Here is a 12,065-nt window from a genome sequence, read left to right as displayed (position 1 = left end):
TATGAAGCCATGCTGTACAATTGCGCCGTAGTGGCAAAGAAACGATGCAGATTCATTACAAATATTATCATTATCAGAAGCAACCAATATGACACAGCAGGTCTCCATGCTATGATTACCGTCAATCACATAGCCTGTCGAGTCATGCTACTCCGACTACGTTCAAAATCGGATATGCAATGCATACATTCAAAGAGGCGAAATCGACTTCAGGTTCATTAGTCCACGTCTCGTAGCCAAAGGCAATAACCCGTACATCTATAATAGCTAAGAACTCACTACTATGATACACGCAGCCCTCCCCCGAACCCTTGAGACTGCAACCGCAAGCTCAATTATCTCGGCTAGTATACTCGGTTCCAAAGTTTCGCATGACTTGTCAACACAGTCTATCACTGCCGCTTTCAGCGCTACTCATCCGAATCCGCGAACATAAAACGTAGCGATTTACTACGAACTTCAATAGATTCACCTAGTGATGTAACGTTCAATTCCTGGGCAAACAATACAATTACAAAATATACCCGTCTGATGCTATTTACTTTATTTCAAAAGGACGCACTAATACAGGTGGAGATCACCAGATTGGGTTATCTTACTAGTTAGATGAAAAGTAATGCATACAAATTGTCAAGGCAGTGTAAATGTTCAGAGATAAGGAGCAGGCACGTATGAATTTCGAATATATATATAATGCAATACAGCCAGGGATATCTTGAACTCGCGATATCCCTGAATCCAGCTAACAATTGATACTTCCGATTGCCATGACACACAGTTTCAGAATTACAATAGCCATTTTTTTCCAGCAGATGCCCGACAGAAATAATTGATTAGATATCGTAATAGGACAAAGTTGTTACACACTAAAAAGCGTAGTAAGAAAAATTAAAAAGTTAGTCGCCGGTTCGTTTATACAACATAAGAAAGTTGACAAGAAAAGAGAAGGAGTATGCAAAATACACTGTTACAGTGTAATCAACATCAACATCATACGTGCGTCATAAGTGTGGATGCAATATGAAACCAAATAATTATACAGTGGCATTGAAGTAAGCCGGCAGAAAAAACTGAACTGAAAAGCACCCGTATCAACAAGACTTTAGTATGAGTGACATATGAGCATGAACATGAACAATGAGCAATAATATAAAGGAAACACTTTCGCATTTAATCGATGAACATTTATAAAACAATTGGATTGCAATAAATCAAGTAATTTTCGCACGGGGATTGATTTCATTTCACACGAACGTATATAAAAAAGGTGTATTCGATTGATATCAACAACTTATCAAGCGAAGCAATCGCGTTTGAGATGATTGATCCCCCGACCATGGTGGCAAACGCCGCCGCAATAAACAAAACTATACGAATAGTAAGTACATGTACGCCGTGAAAATGTGCGAGACCTTGGATGACAAGTTCAAAACAAAAATCTTAGGATAAGAATATCAAGTCAGAATAGCTTAGTAAGTCGACGAGCTAGAGCTCGTCATGTTTATTTGTTCCTATTTTCAAAGTCCGATAATCCCGCTTTTTCGCAACCAACGCATCCCGTGCTCTTACAAGTAGCCGACGAAACTCGTCCGGCTCAAACGACCAGTTCCAAAACTTCGGATTATCCCCGTAGCGATGATGTTTGCCTCGGTCGAAAGCTTCAATTTTTCCATCGCCCCAAGTGATGTAATTCAGTCCACGCAAGCGTGCTAGATCGTAGTAACAACCGGTGTCGCCGCAATTGTACCTGCCCAGACAAACAACTTTCATCATAACAGATCGAAGCGACCAGCGCGGCTTTTACTTACAGCTCGAATGCGACCGCCCAGTCTGGCAAGAATAGAAAATGGAGCAAACCCGCACCGTGCATACCGATGAAGATATCGCTGTTGTGGGTGATGTTTAGTTGTTCCACGAATGATACGGTTCTCCAATTGTACTGTACAACCTGAAATCAAGCATGAAACGCACAGAATTAGTCTCGATCTCGCACAAAGATGGTGTTGTAGAACAGAGGCCGCAGGGTCAATTCCCCAGGGTTGTAATGAATCGAGTCATGACTCGACTCTAGTCACGATTTTTTGTTGACTCGACTTGACTCGAGTAATTTTTGCAAATGTGCACGACTCGAACCAAGTCGTATATGACTCGAGACTACGACGGCCAAGACAGACATTTCATTGTAACTTCGGAGAATAGCAAGGTTGCTACATTATTGGTGTTTCGTCTATCAGTCCTGATGCTTGAAAAATAGTGCTAGAAACTGTTAAGACTGAGGAATATAACTATATATTATTATGAATGCGAACCATTCTACATCACTCGCATAGAGTTGATAAAGTGGCTTGGACCGTATTAAACTGAAAACTTGATAGTGAACACAATACTTGGACTCTAGTCACAACACCATGACTCGGACTCGACCCTCTATTCTTGGACTCGGACTTGGCTCGGTGGTGAATTGAAAATGACTCGACTTGAATGGAGTTAAAACTGCAAAAGTGAGATTGACTTGTGACTCGGAACCTTGTGACTTGGCTACAACCCTGCAATTCCAACTGACAAGGTAAGCCAGTGCTGGTCTTGAGCCACGGTAAATACGCAAGGGAACACTGGAGACTCTGAATTTCGAAATTACAGAACTGATTGTCATAGGGACTATGGATTAACGAATGTGGGCTAAATATGTCACTCATAAACTGGATCCATTTTAACGGGGAAGCAAAACTTGAAATTTGACATAAAACAGTAGTCAAGTGAAAAAGTAGTTGAGATCAAAGTGAAATAATGTATCTCCAGTAAAATTAGCAGTATTTTATAACTGACCGTTTCAAATATGCGATTTTACTTTGTTCAAGTAACTAACTGATGTGGCTTTCTAATGGTTCACGCCCTACTACCAGCATCAGTCGAATTTAGAAAGTTTATCATTTTGTGCAAGGACAAAATCGTACGGCCCCCCTTCTATAGAGTAGTTAGTACTACCGTAGTACTTAATGATATAAAATTATACCATGTTATGATAACTTGCTCTGATCTACACTTCTTTTCAAAGCTACTTTGTCACTTTTGGACACTTCATTTTTCGACATGGAATCGTTACTTGCGCCCAGAGGTGGTCAGTAACGAAGTACTTCTACTTTTTTGAAGTACTCAAGTAGTTTTCCACTACTTGGGTACTAGCTCAAGTAGATCTAATTTCCCGCTACTTCTACTTCGTAATATTTTGTGATGTACTTACTTTTAGCTATTTTCAGTTTGTCAAGTAGAAGTAGTTTTATCCTTCAATCAGGAAGATAGCCTGAAGAATTTTCACGGAGTATCAACGTTTAATCTTCACAAAAGTTCAGTAAAACCCAAAATTCTCGTCGCGCTTAGCGTACAGTGGATATGGAGAGACCAATATGATTTCACGAAAGTATCTGTGAATATAAACCAGGTGGCGGGTTGTGTGGCTCCATTAATACCGCATTGTCGCCCATATGAAATATTTCATCACAGTATAAATGGCCCATCGTAACGTTTGAAAATGAGGTTTTGCAATCTAGCATTTACTCATCATATCGAAATCTGGAAGTCCATGGCATGTCCAAATCTGGAAAAGTGGACCTGATTTTTTTTTAGCTTCAGACCTGTTTTATCATACTACCTCTGAAACTTTTTGAACTGAAGACATGACATAGATTTTCGGCTTTTAAAAGTAGTATTTATTATTCTCTTTAAATTCCCAGTATCATACTTTGAGTTATGTTTAGTTTCAGTTTTTTTGTCTGAAGAACATACATGTTGAAGTGTAAAAGCAAGTGTAGTAATGCTTTTAATTTCCGGAAATAAAACCACACAATATGGCATTCTTACTATCCGCCTTATTTTTTATAACTAATCGCACAAAGTGTTTACACCGTATCCGATACAACTTCTCCATATTGCTCTTCGGCTAAACTACAGGGAAAGGCGCCCAGCGTCATACCATATTTTCCAAAACAGATTGTTCGACTGAACAGAGGATTAGTATCGCATTTCCATATCAATACTATCATTTTCGTCCCATGATGCAGACGAACGCTTATGGTGTCGAAAATTCTGGTTTGCATCAATATGAATCAAGCTCTGCACCTTTCGCATAGCTCAATTTGCAGCTTCTGACAATCCATGCGAACGTTTTCACAACTACTTACTTGAGGATATCTAAAGTCAGTCAACTCTACTTCTACTTCAAGTAGTTAAGGTTGCTTTTAAAAGTACTATTTCTACTCGTACTTAGTACATTTTTGCGTCACTACTTCTACGTCTACTTGAGTAGCTTTCTCGACTTCTTTGACCACCTCTGAGTACAGGTCGAGTCAATAAACAAATTGACTCGAGTCGAGTCATTTTACGTATTTGTAAAAATGACTCGAGTCAAGACATGACTCGAGTCATTACAACCCTGTGTATGCCTACATCGGGCACAGCTCCTTCGTACAGCACACAGGACAGGCCAATTTAGCATGAAAAATCCATGTAATATGCACAGTTTGATAGGCAGCCTAATTTCTCGCGAGTGCGAGTTTTTCTTCCTCATTTTATGGAGCTTTCAACATTATGGCCGGAAGGCTCACCTTATACTTCAATGTGGCCTACCTCGCAGCCTTGGACCACGTTGATTTCCAATCGTTATAGCATTTCAGTCGGACCAGACACTATTTTCCACTATACAGCTCAGTGAAACCTACTTTTATTGAATGCGACCTAGCTAGCAGTCTTGGATCATCACCTTGATTTACTATTTCACAACTACTTACTTAGGCGAGTAGATTTAAAGTCAGTCAATTCTACTTCTACTTCAAGTAGCTTTCAGTTGCTTATGGAAGAGGTACTTCTACTCGTACTTGAGTAGATTTTTTCCGTCACTACTTTTACTTCTACCTGAGTAGCTTTCTTGACTACTTTGACACCTCTGCTTGCGCCTGTACCCAAGTAGCCTATAATCTCACCTCTACAGGAGGCGACTACCTAACGTCGCGTACGGTTACGCGTTACGGTCACGTACGCTAGATGCGATAGAGTGAATGTAACATTGCACAAATTCCACATCACTTCGAACACAATCACTGCAAGCTTTAAATATGCACAGCACAAGAACACGTACCTTCACTTCGAATTCGTCAAATTCTTTCGCCACTGCAACTAATTCGTCTTGATTTTTAATTTGCCTGAACACGTGGTCGTTGTCCGGACTTCCTCGTTGCAGTATCGTCAATCGAATTTTCGCTCCCGGCAGAAACGTACTTTGGTCCTGCCGGACGCCCATTCGATGGAGGAAGTGTTCCGAAAACGCGCGGAACATGGAAGACCCCACGCAACCCTTCGGCTGAATATAAAGTACGAAAGATCATAAACGAAGGTTGTCAGTAAGAAAGTATTTTACAATTTTCTTGAGTATTTGACTTGGATATTTTTGTGCTGCTTCCATTTGTATGTATGTTTTTTAGGCAAAACTGCCTCTTTTTACATTTTGGATTATGGAACTCCTATAAACTGTTGAAAAATATGCGACGCCGCGATCAAACGGTCTTTTTGTAACTACTTATTCTAAGTAATTTTCAGACTTTCATTTTCTACTTCTACTTGAAGAAATTTTGACATGTCTTTGAAATCAACACTTGTAGATATAGCCTGTTGAGTAGAAAACCTTACTACTGATACTCGAGTATCACTGCTGACTACTTTGACCACTTCTGATGATCGATACCTTCGCAGAATACTTACAATGTAGGAATTATAAAACAGTCCGCCTCTCATCCTTGGAAGGAGGGAAAATATCGCCTCTTTGAAACACACCCGTTTCCCGGTGAAACCTTTCAAATTCAAGACCGGATGATCGGTGAATGCATTCCAAGCATCTTCAACAATATCGAAATATCCTAGAGATGACTTCGCATCGAACGGAATATGTTAAATGCGAAACGGCATCAAAACCTTATCAAGACTCACCGTGTCCCACATGATGATTTGCACATCTTTGCCAAACCACGAGTTATTAACGTGTTGCGTCAGGTAGAGATTGAAAAAGTCACAAAAGTGATGGTATATGTTTACCCCACTGTCCAATTTCATGAGAATCGACGGTTTATCGATGAATACGTCGCACCGGCCGTTGTCGTTGGAGATTTGGAAGTCTAACTTTGTGTAATTCTGCAGTTCCGAGTACCTAAATCCAAATCAGTAGCGGTAATGCAAGTATAAAGTCCACCCATCGACAAAGGATAATTCAAAGATGCCTAGCCACCAATTTGATGTCATATTGAAATTGGCTACCATCACCACATAACAAATGAAACGATTATATCAACAAATCTACCATCACAAAGTGATGTTAAAACAACAGTAATCCAGCTTGACTTCAATACGATCTTCAAATTCTTCAGAGATCGATAGTGAGAAAACAACATTCAATTTACGGTATACCATACCATGATTGCAGAGGATAGGGATGGCTGCCTTGTTCTTTCAACAATGATTCGTCGAATTTGCAATAGCCTCCGATCATTCCCTTTTCAAACATATCTTCTTTGAAACGATCTCTGTCCGGTGTGTGGCTTCGAAAATCGATGTAAAGGTTTCTGGCGTGACAAAACTTGGCATTTCTGCAACAAGAATAAAGTAGAAGATTGGTATGATAAATGACACAAAATCGCGGCCCAGTTGATTGAATATATCCCTTTATTCAGTAATACTCCGAAGTGGGGCATGGCACAACAATTCTACTACTCAAATCCGAGGTAGGTGAGCATCAATTGTAATGAGTATCAATTGTAATGAGTGTGGATTCTTTTTTGAGGACAGAAACTAGTCAAGAGGATATGAGAATTCCTCTACTACCACGTCAACTTTAACCGGTTTTTGAGGCAAAACTACTTACCTTAATACATTTTGGGTATTGCTAAGTATAAAGTTTAAGATTGCATCACTATAACAAGTGAAACCGTCGCGACAACCAACAAAATAACTCCTGTAGGCCTATTATCGGAAATGAATGTTTGTTTTCGAAAAGTACATTGTTGCTAGACCTTTTGTGCAAGCCACGTCCGATTGACTACCAAAACTGAATAGTATATTCATATTGAAATGAACACGAATATTTTCGGCTGGCATTCGCCAGGAGTGATCGTCAGTAACTAGTAGAGAATAGGAAACAACATTGCATATCAACTGCTAAATTTATGCGGTGTCTCTACCCAATCTACATTTTGAAACTACTTACTTCTGTGCTGTTGAGACATCTCACTTTCTACTTGTGCTTCAAGTAGGCCTAGTTTAGGCACATTTCGGAAATTTATATTTGTACTCCAGTAGAAATTAACGATACCACCTCTACTTCTACTTGAGTGGCAATGCTGACTACATCGACCATATGCGCATAATGCAGACCACTGAGACCAAGACCATGATATAGTCACAACGCACAAGCACAAAACACCGTGATCCAACAAGCAAAATTTTCAGGCACAAAAGTCGAGTGTTCCATCCATTTTACTCTTTGTAAACAAAATAATCAATAGGTTTGCAGAGTTTACTTGACCATCCAGGGCAAAAAAAAACTGTGGACACTTCTGTCTCCGTGTAATGTAAATTTCTTACAGGGGATTACGATAAGGGTACAGCACTGAACACAGACCTTGCACATATGAGCGACGAGTCATTTTCCACATCCGCCGTACATATTCTGATTGCTTCCATTTCCTTCCGGATATTTCCTATGAAACCGAAGTCTGCCTTTCAGACAGAGCTAGGCTTAATTATAACGCCGGCTGCAAGAACACGGAGATAATATGTCGTTACTCGAAACCAAAAATCCCGTTTGTGATGGTCAGAAGCGCAGTTTATCGGTTCGTCATTTTTGGAGAACGAAGCATTGCCCTTGCAACCATCCTCATATCCCCAACATTGGTCGACAATCTGAAAGAAAAATATGTGATTCCGATGTAAAACCAAAGTAGTTAGATGAATACCTTATATGGACATTGGTCATCGGACGCGCAGGCACTAGCCAGATCTTGATGATGCCCCAAAACATACGGAATGTGATTTGAATGCAACTCAAGGCGCCCCCAGTCTCCAGCCCACGAGATTGAAATGGTAATCAAGTACAGAAATATATGGGATGTAGGTAAAACCATTGCCTGGTTCAAAACGAAACAGTCAAATGAATTCATCGCAACCTTTCATTGTCGAATGAAATTATGCTGTATAGCTTACCAATAGTAAGAAATTTAGCCCTTAAAATATAGGGAGTGTCATTATATATAATTCTGCACAGATACAGTCGCTTCATTTCGACCGACATGATCGATGATAATATTAAATACGGTAAATAAATATAAACATGCGTTAGTCCTACCCCCCGTGTAATGGCACAATAACTGGATGAAGAAGACAAGGTGAAAACAGCAGCAGTGGCTTTCAAAATAACAACACCCTACATGGTTTGAAAACATAGCACCCACACACTTGATCCCCAACCAAATAACAACAGAAAATTACAACAGGTAACCATAAATCAACTTCCTAATTGTCGGGTAATAATAGTAATAAAATATCGGTATGAAACCCGCATTGCCGCAAGGGAGCAGGAAAGCATTAAATTTAAAGTTTAAAATGAGCAGTTACTAGCCTATATCTAATAATGATGATGAAAGGGTCAAATATGTAAAAATATCCAAATATATATAAAACTTGATAGCATTTTATTTTATATGACACAGTGAAACCATGAACTGTATATGCTTCCAAAGTTCATACTTATGGATGGTGTTGTATCAGTGGTTCCCAATTTCCGATTTTAAAAGGTTCCGCATCCCCCCCTCTAAATGTGGTACACACCTTCGCCCAGACCCGCAGGTTGGAAATCACTGTTATGAATTCATAATGCGATAAATTTTACAGCTCTCATAAAAACTTGGCAGCTACCGACCATAGCCCCTGTTCACCTAGATATAAAAATGGAATGGCAGATTCTGTAATATACAGCAATATATTGGATCGGAGGTATGCTCATTGCTCATTGCACAAATTATGCAAATTCAGATCGAAAAAGCTAGAACTTACAGCTTGTAAAATGCATAGAGCAAATTATATTGAAAAAACAAATTTCAAAAAGTCGTTAGGAAATCAAACCATTTTGCGAATCTTTCAATTGTAAGGCTGCTTCACGCACTACCTTCTTAACTGCACAATATTGGGGACCAATCAGATTAAAATTTGGGCGGGTGAAAACTTTGACGAAAAAAAACAGGCGAACTTTTACTGTGAAACTTATAAAACGCAATCAAGGCTTTCCGCCATCGGTTTAGCTTCTTCCTCAATATTATCACTCAGACTGTTATCTTTATGGAATTCTCTTTTAAGTAGCAGTTGGGCAAGAAGAAAGAACAGCGCGCTCGCCAAATAAAAGCCTGGGTAGACCAAAGTAAGAGCATTTCGCGTACCCATGTGGTGCTTTAAGCTTGGAACAGCAAGTAAAACAAGCCCCGCCACGTTATTTATAACAAAGAAAAAAGTAGCCATGGATGTGGATCGAATCGAAGTGGGAAAAAGTTCAACCATCACTGCAAACAGGATTCCGAACCACATTTCGGCAAATAAATAAGCGCCAATTAAAGAAATGAAGCAATAAGGGGGATCTATGTACAAAACACCAAACGCAAGCGGTGACGCTAATAACTGACTTAGCGAAAGCACACTTAACCTTGTATATATTCCATATTTTTTAACGACTAAATCGGATATTAAACCTCCAGTTGCAATGCCTATCGAGCCACCAAGGATCGAAGAGAGCGCCATCCATATTCCTAAATTGGTACTAGGATAATATTCAGAAAAATACAACTGCGCATTGTATGCAAAACAGAAACTAGCAGAGTGTCTAATACATGCGCCTGCTAGAAGAACTAACAGCGAAATTTTCGTACCGAGTATTTTAATTGACGCCAACACTTTGTGAAGCAGGGAAGTTACATCCGTCTTCATCAAGTCTGGATCTTTCTTTTCCTCTTTATCGCCTGTCACAGTTATGTTTTTCCGTGTTGGTTCTCGAACAGAAAAGAAGACAAGTAGCACCATCAAAAATCCCGGAATCCCAGACATGTAATACGCCCAACGCCATCCAGCCCCATTAATATCAGCTTCCGTAACTAAGTTACCGACAGCGAAGGCAGATCCGAATCCAAAATAGATTCCCCAATTAAAGACACCCATTGCAAGGCCTCTTGATGTTTCACCAAATATGTCAGCAATAATACTTGCACATAGTGGTGAAAACCCAGCTTCCGCCCCACCGAACACAAGTCTGAGTACAGCCAATTGCCAATATCGGTTACTAAAACCAGTCAGAAGTACAGTGGTAGAGCATATGAAGACACAGACGGATAATATTCTAATGCGGCTGTAACGATCTCCCAAAGTGCCGAGTGTAACACCCATCACAGTGAATATAGCAACAAAAAATGGTCCTGCTAGTAACTGATACTCCACTCCACTTCCTGTGTAGTTCCATTCACAGACATTTGTTCCTTCAACAGTTGCGTTCTGACAGCCATCTTCATGGTTCGAGAAATTGGAACATATTGCGTCAAAGGTGCTATTCATTGAGAAACAGTCTTGATCGCCGAAGTGTATCGATTGTGCCATTGGCCGAGATGTAGCACCAAGTAGAAAATGACCTAGCTCTCCAACTGCATAGCACAGCATCAAGACCAGGTTGCAGTACCATACGTACGGCTTCTCCCCAAATAATGTACAAGACATTCTCAATAAAAACCTGGAAATGTTTCAATAATAGGGTCAGTACGTGCGAGGTGGAAAACTCACTAACTATACGCTGTAAATTTACCAATCATTGGGCTCTCACCATAATAAACACTAAACATATGCTATATATGAATGGGCCCGCGGATCGCGAGTATACAGTAGCCTCTGTTCCTACAGACGCGCTGCAGAACGATATTCTCAGGCATAGCTTGTCCCAACTAAAACCTAAAATTGCCCGACACTACAAAGTACACCTCATCATGACTTGCCTATTCTCAAATTCTCAAGACGCTTGAGATCCGGCACTAGAAAACACTCACGTGTGTCTTCCTTGCTGCTTGACTGCAGTTCACAAAATCAGCTGATCCTAGCCGGGGGTCAGCTGACCGCTGCTAAATATTGTACTTTCACACCAAAATACTCCGGCTGTTATTGACTAACCGCATTATTCACTGAGATGACGTACGACTGTCGTTTCGACTCCATCCCATCTTCCCTTCTGTCGCAGTCTTGTGGTGTATTGAAATGATGAAATTTTTAGCAATAAATTGAATTGACATAATCCTGAAGTCTATCAAATACTGAAAAGATAACAGCGTTCTCTGCGCTGTAAATTGCTGTGGTGGCGATACCATACAGTTGCAGATACCCTTAGATATCGGATATCAACGCTGCCGGATGATAAATCACGCAACAAGGTGACATATCATCATGTTACATCGAGAGTGCAGCCTACTACGTCTCCCTCGTAATCATGCTACATAAGCCCGCCGCCCCACGCATACACTATACAGCTGACGGGACTCGTTACCCTACTACGCTATAAAAGTAACTTTTCCGATCTATACATCTGAAAGACTATCGTTGTACAATGTACATTCGTTGAGACTACCAGGTCATGAACCAACGCGGGAGTGCTGTATCTGATTACTGCCGAGTGAAGTGCATTGTAAGTCGACAATAAATGATTCAGACTCATACCAGCACAGGCTCTCAGACAACACGCATTACCAATTATCATATACCGTACTTCATGGCGCGCTCGAGTGTACTGCTATCCAATTTCTGATATACTTTACCAGCGACATCGACAGCCGATATATTGGCGTCCGCATCCTCATAGTTTGTAAATGGTAACGAGCAACACGTCATAATTTCCCTCTAAAACGGTATTGCTTTGAAACTACACGTCGACACGACCATCTCGTAGAAAAAAGTGCGTGACGATTTACAGACGCACGTAAAGTATCTCAAGTATTCTTCAGCTATACCTT

The 12,065-nt window shown here is 40.3% G+C and overlaps 2 protein-coding genes across 2 annotated transcripts; both read right to left on the bottom strand.

Annotated features, from left to right (window-relative positions):
• Nucleotides 1-521: 521 nt before the first annotated feature.
• Nucleotides 522-10,084, bottom strand: LOC145454034 (EGF domain-specific O-linked N-acetylglucosamine transferase-like). The gene is made up of 10 exons (XM_080332014.1): nucleotides 9,954-10,084; nucleotides 7,995-8,165; nucleotides 7,825-7,941; nucleotides 7,661-7,758; nucleotides 6,456-6,629; nucleotides 5,977-6,193; nucleotides 5,752-5,916; nucleotides 5,132-5,353; nucleotides 1,809-1,948; nucleotides 522-1,747 (listed from the first exon to the last, which is right to left on the bottom strand). The coding sequence occupies exons 2-10, from the start codon at nucleotides 8,160-8,162 to the stop codon at nucleotides 1,486-1,488; spliced, it is 1,563 nt and encodes a 520-aa protein (XP_080188140.1). The 5' UTR covers nucleotides 8,163-8,165; nucleotides 9,954-10,084; the 3' UTR covers nucleotides 522-1,485.
• Nucleotides 8,166-11,953, bottom strand: LOC145454037 (putative galactarate/D-glucarate transporter GudP). Its single transcript, XM_080332016.1, has one exon. The coding sequence runs from the start codon at nucleotides 10,786-10,788 to the stop codon at nucleotides 9,298-9,300; it is 1,491 nt and encodes a 496-aa protein (XP_080188142.1). The 5' UTR covers nucleotides 10,789-11,953; the 3' UTR covers nucleotides 8,166-9,297.
• Nucleotides 11,954-12,065: the final 112 nt, after the last annotated feature.

Source organism: Botryllus schlosseri, chromosome 13 (assembly GCF_051294905.1).
Source record: "Botryllus schlosseri isolate E-star chromosome 13, Bs_hap1, whole genome shotgun sequence".
Lineage (NCBI taxonomy): Eukaryota > Metazoa > Chordata > Ascidiacea > Stolidobranchia > Styelidae > Botryllus > Botryllus schlosseri.
The sequence above is the reverse complement of the archived record's forward strand: the minus strand, read 5'-3'. Positions and strand labels throughout refer to the sequence as shown.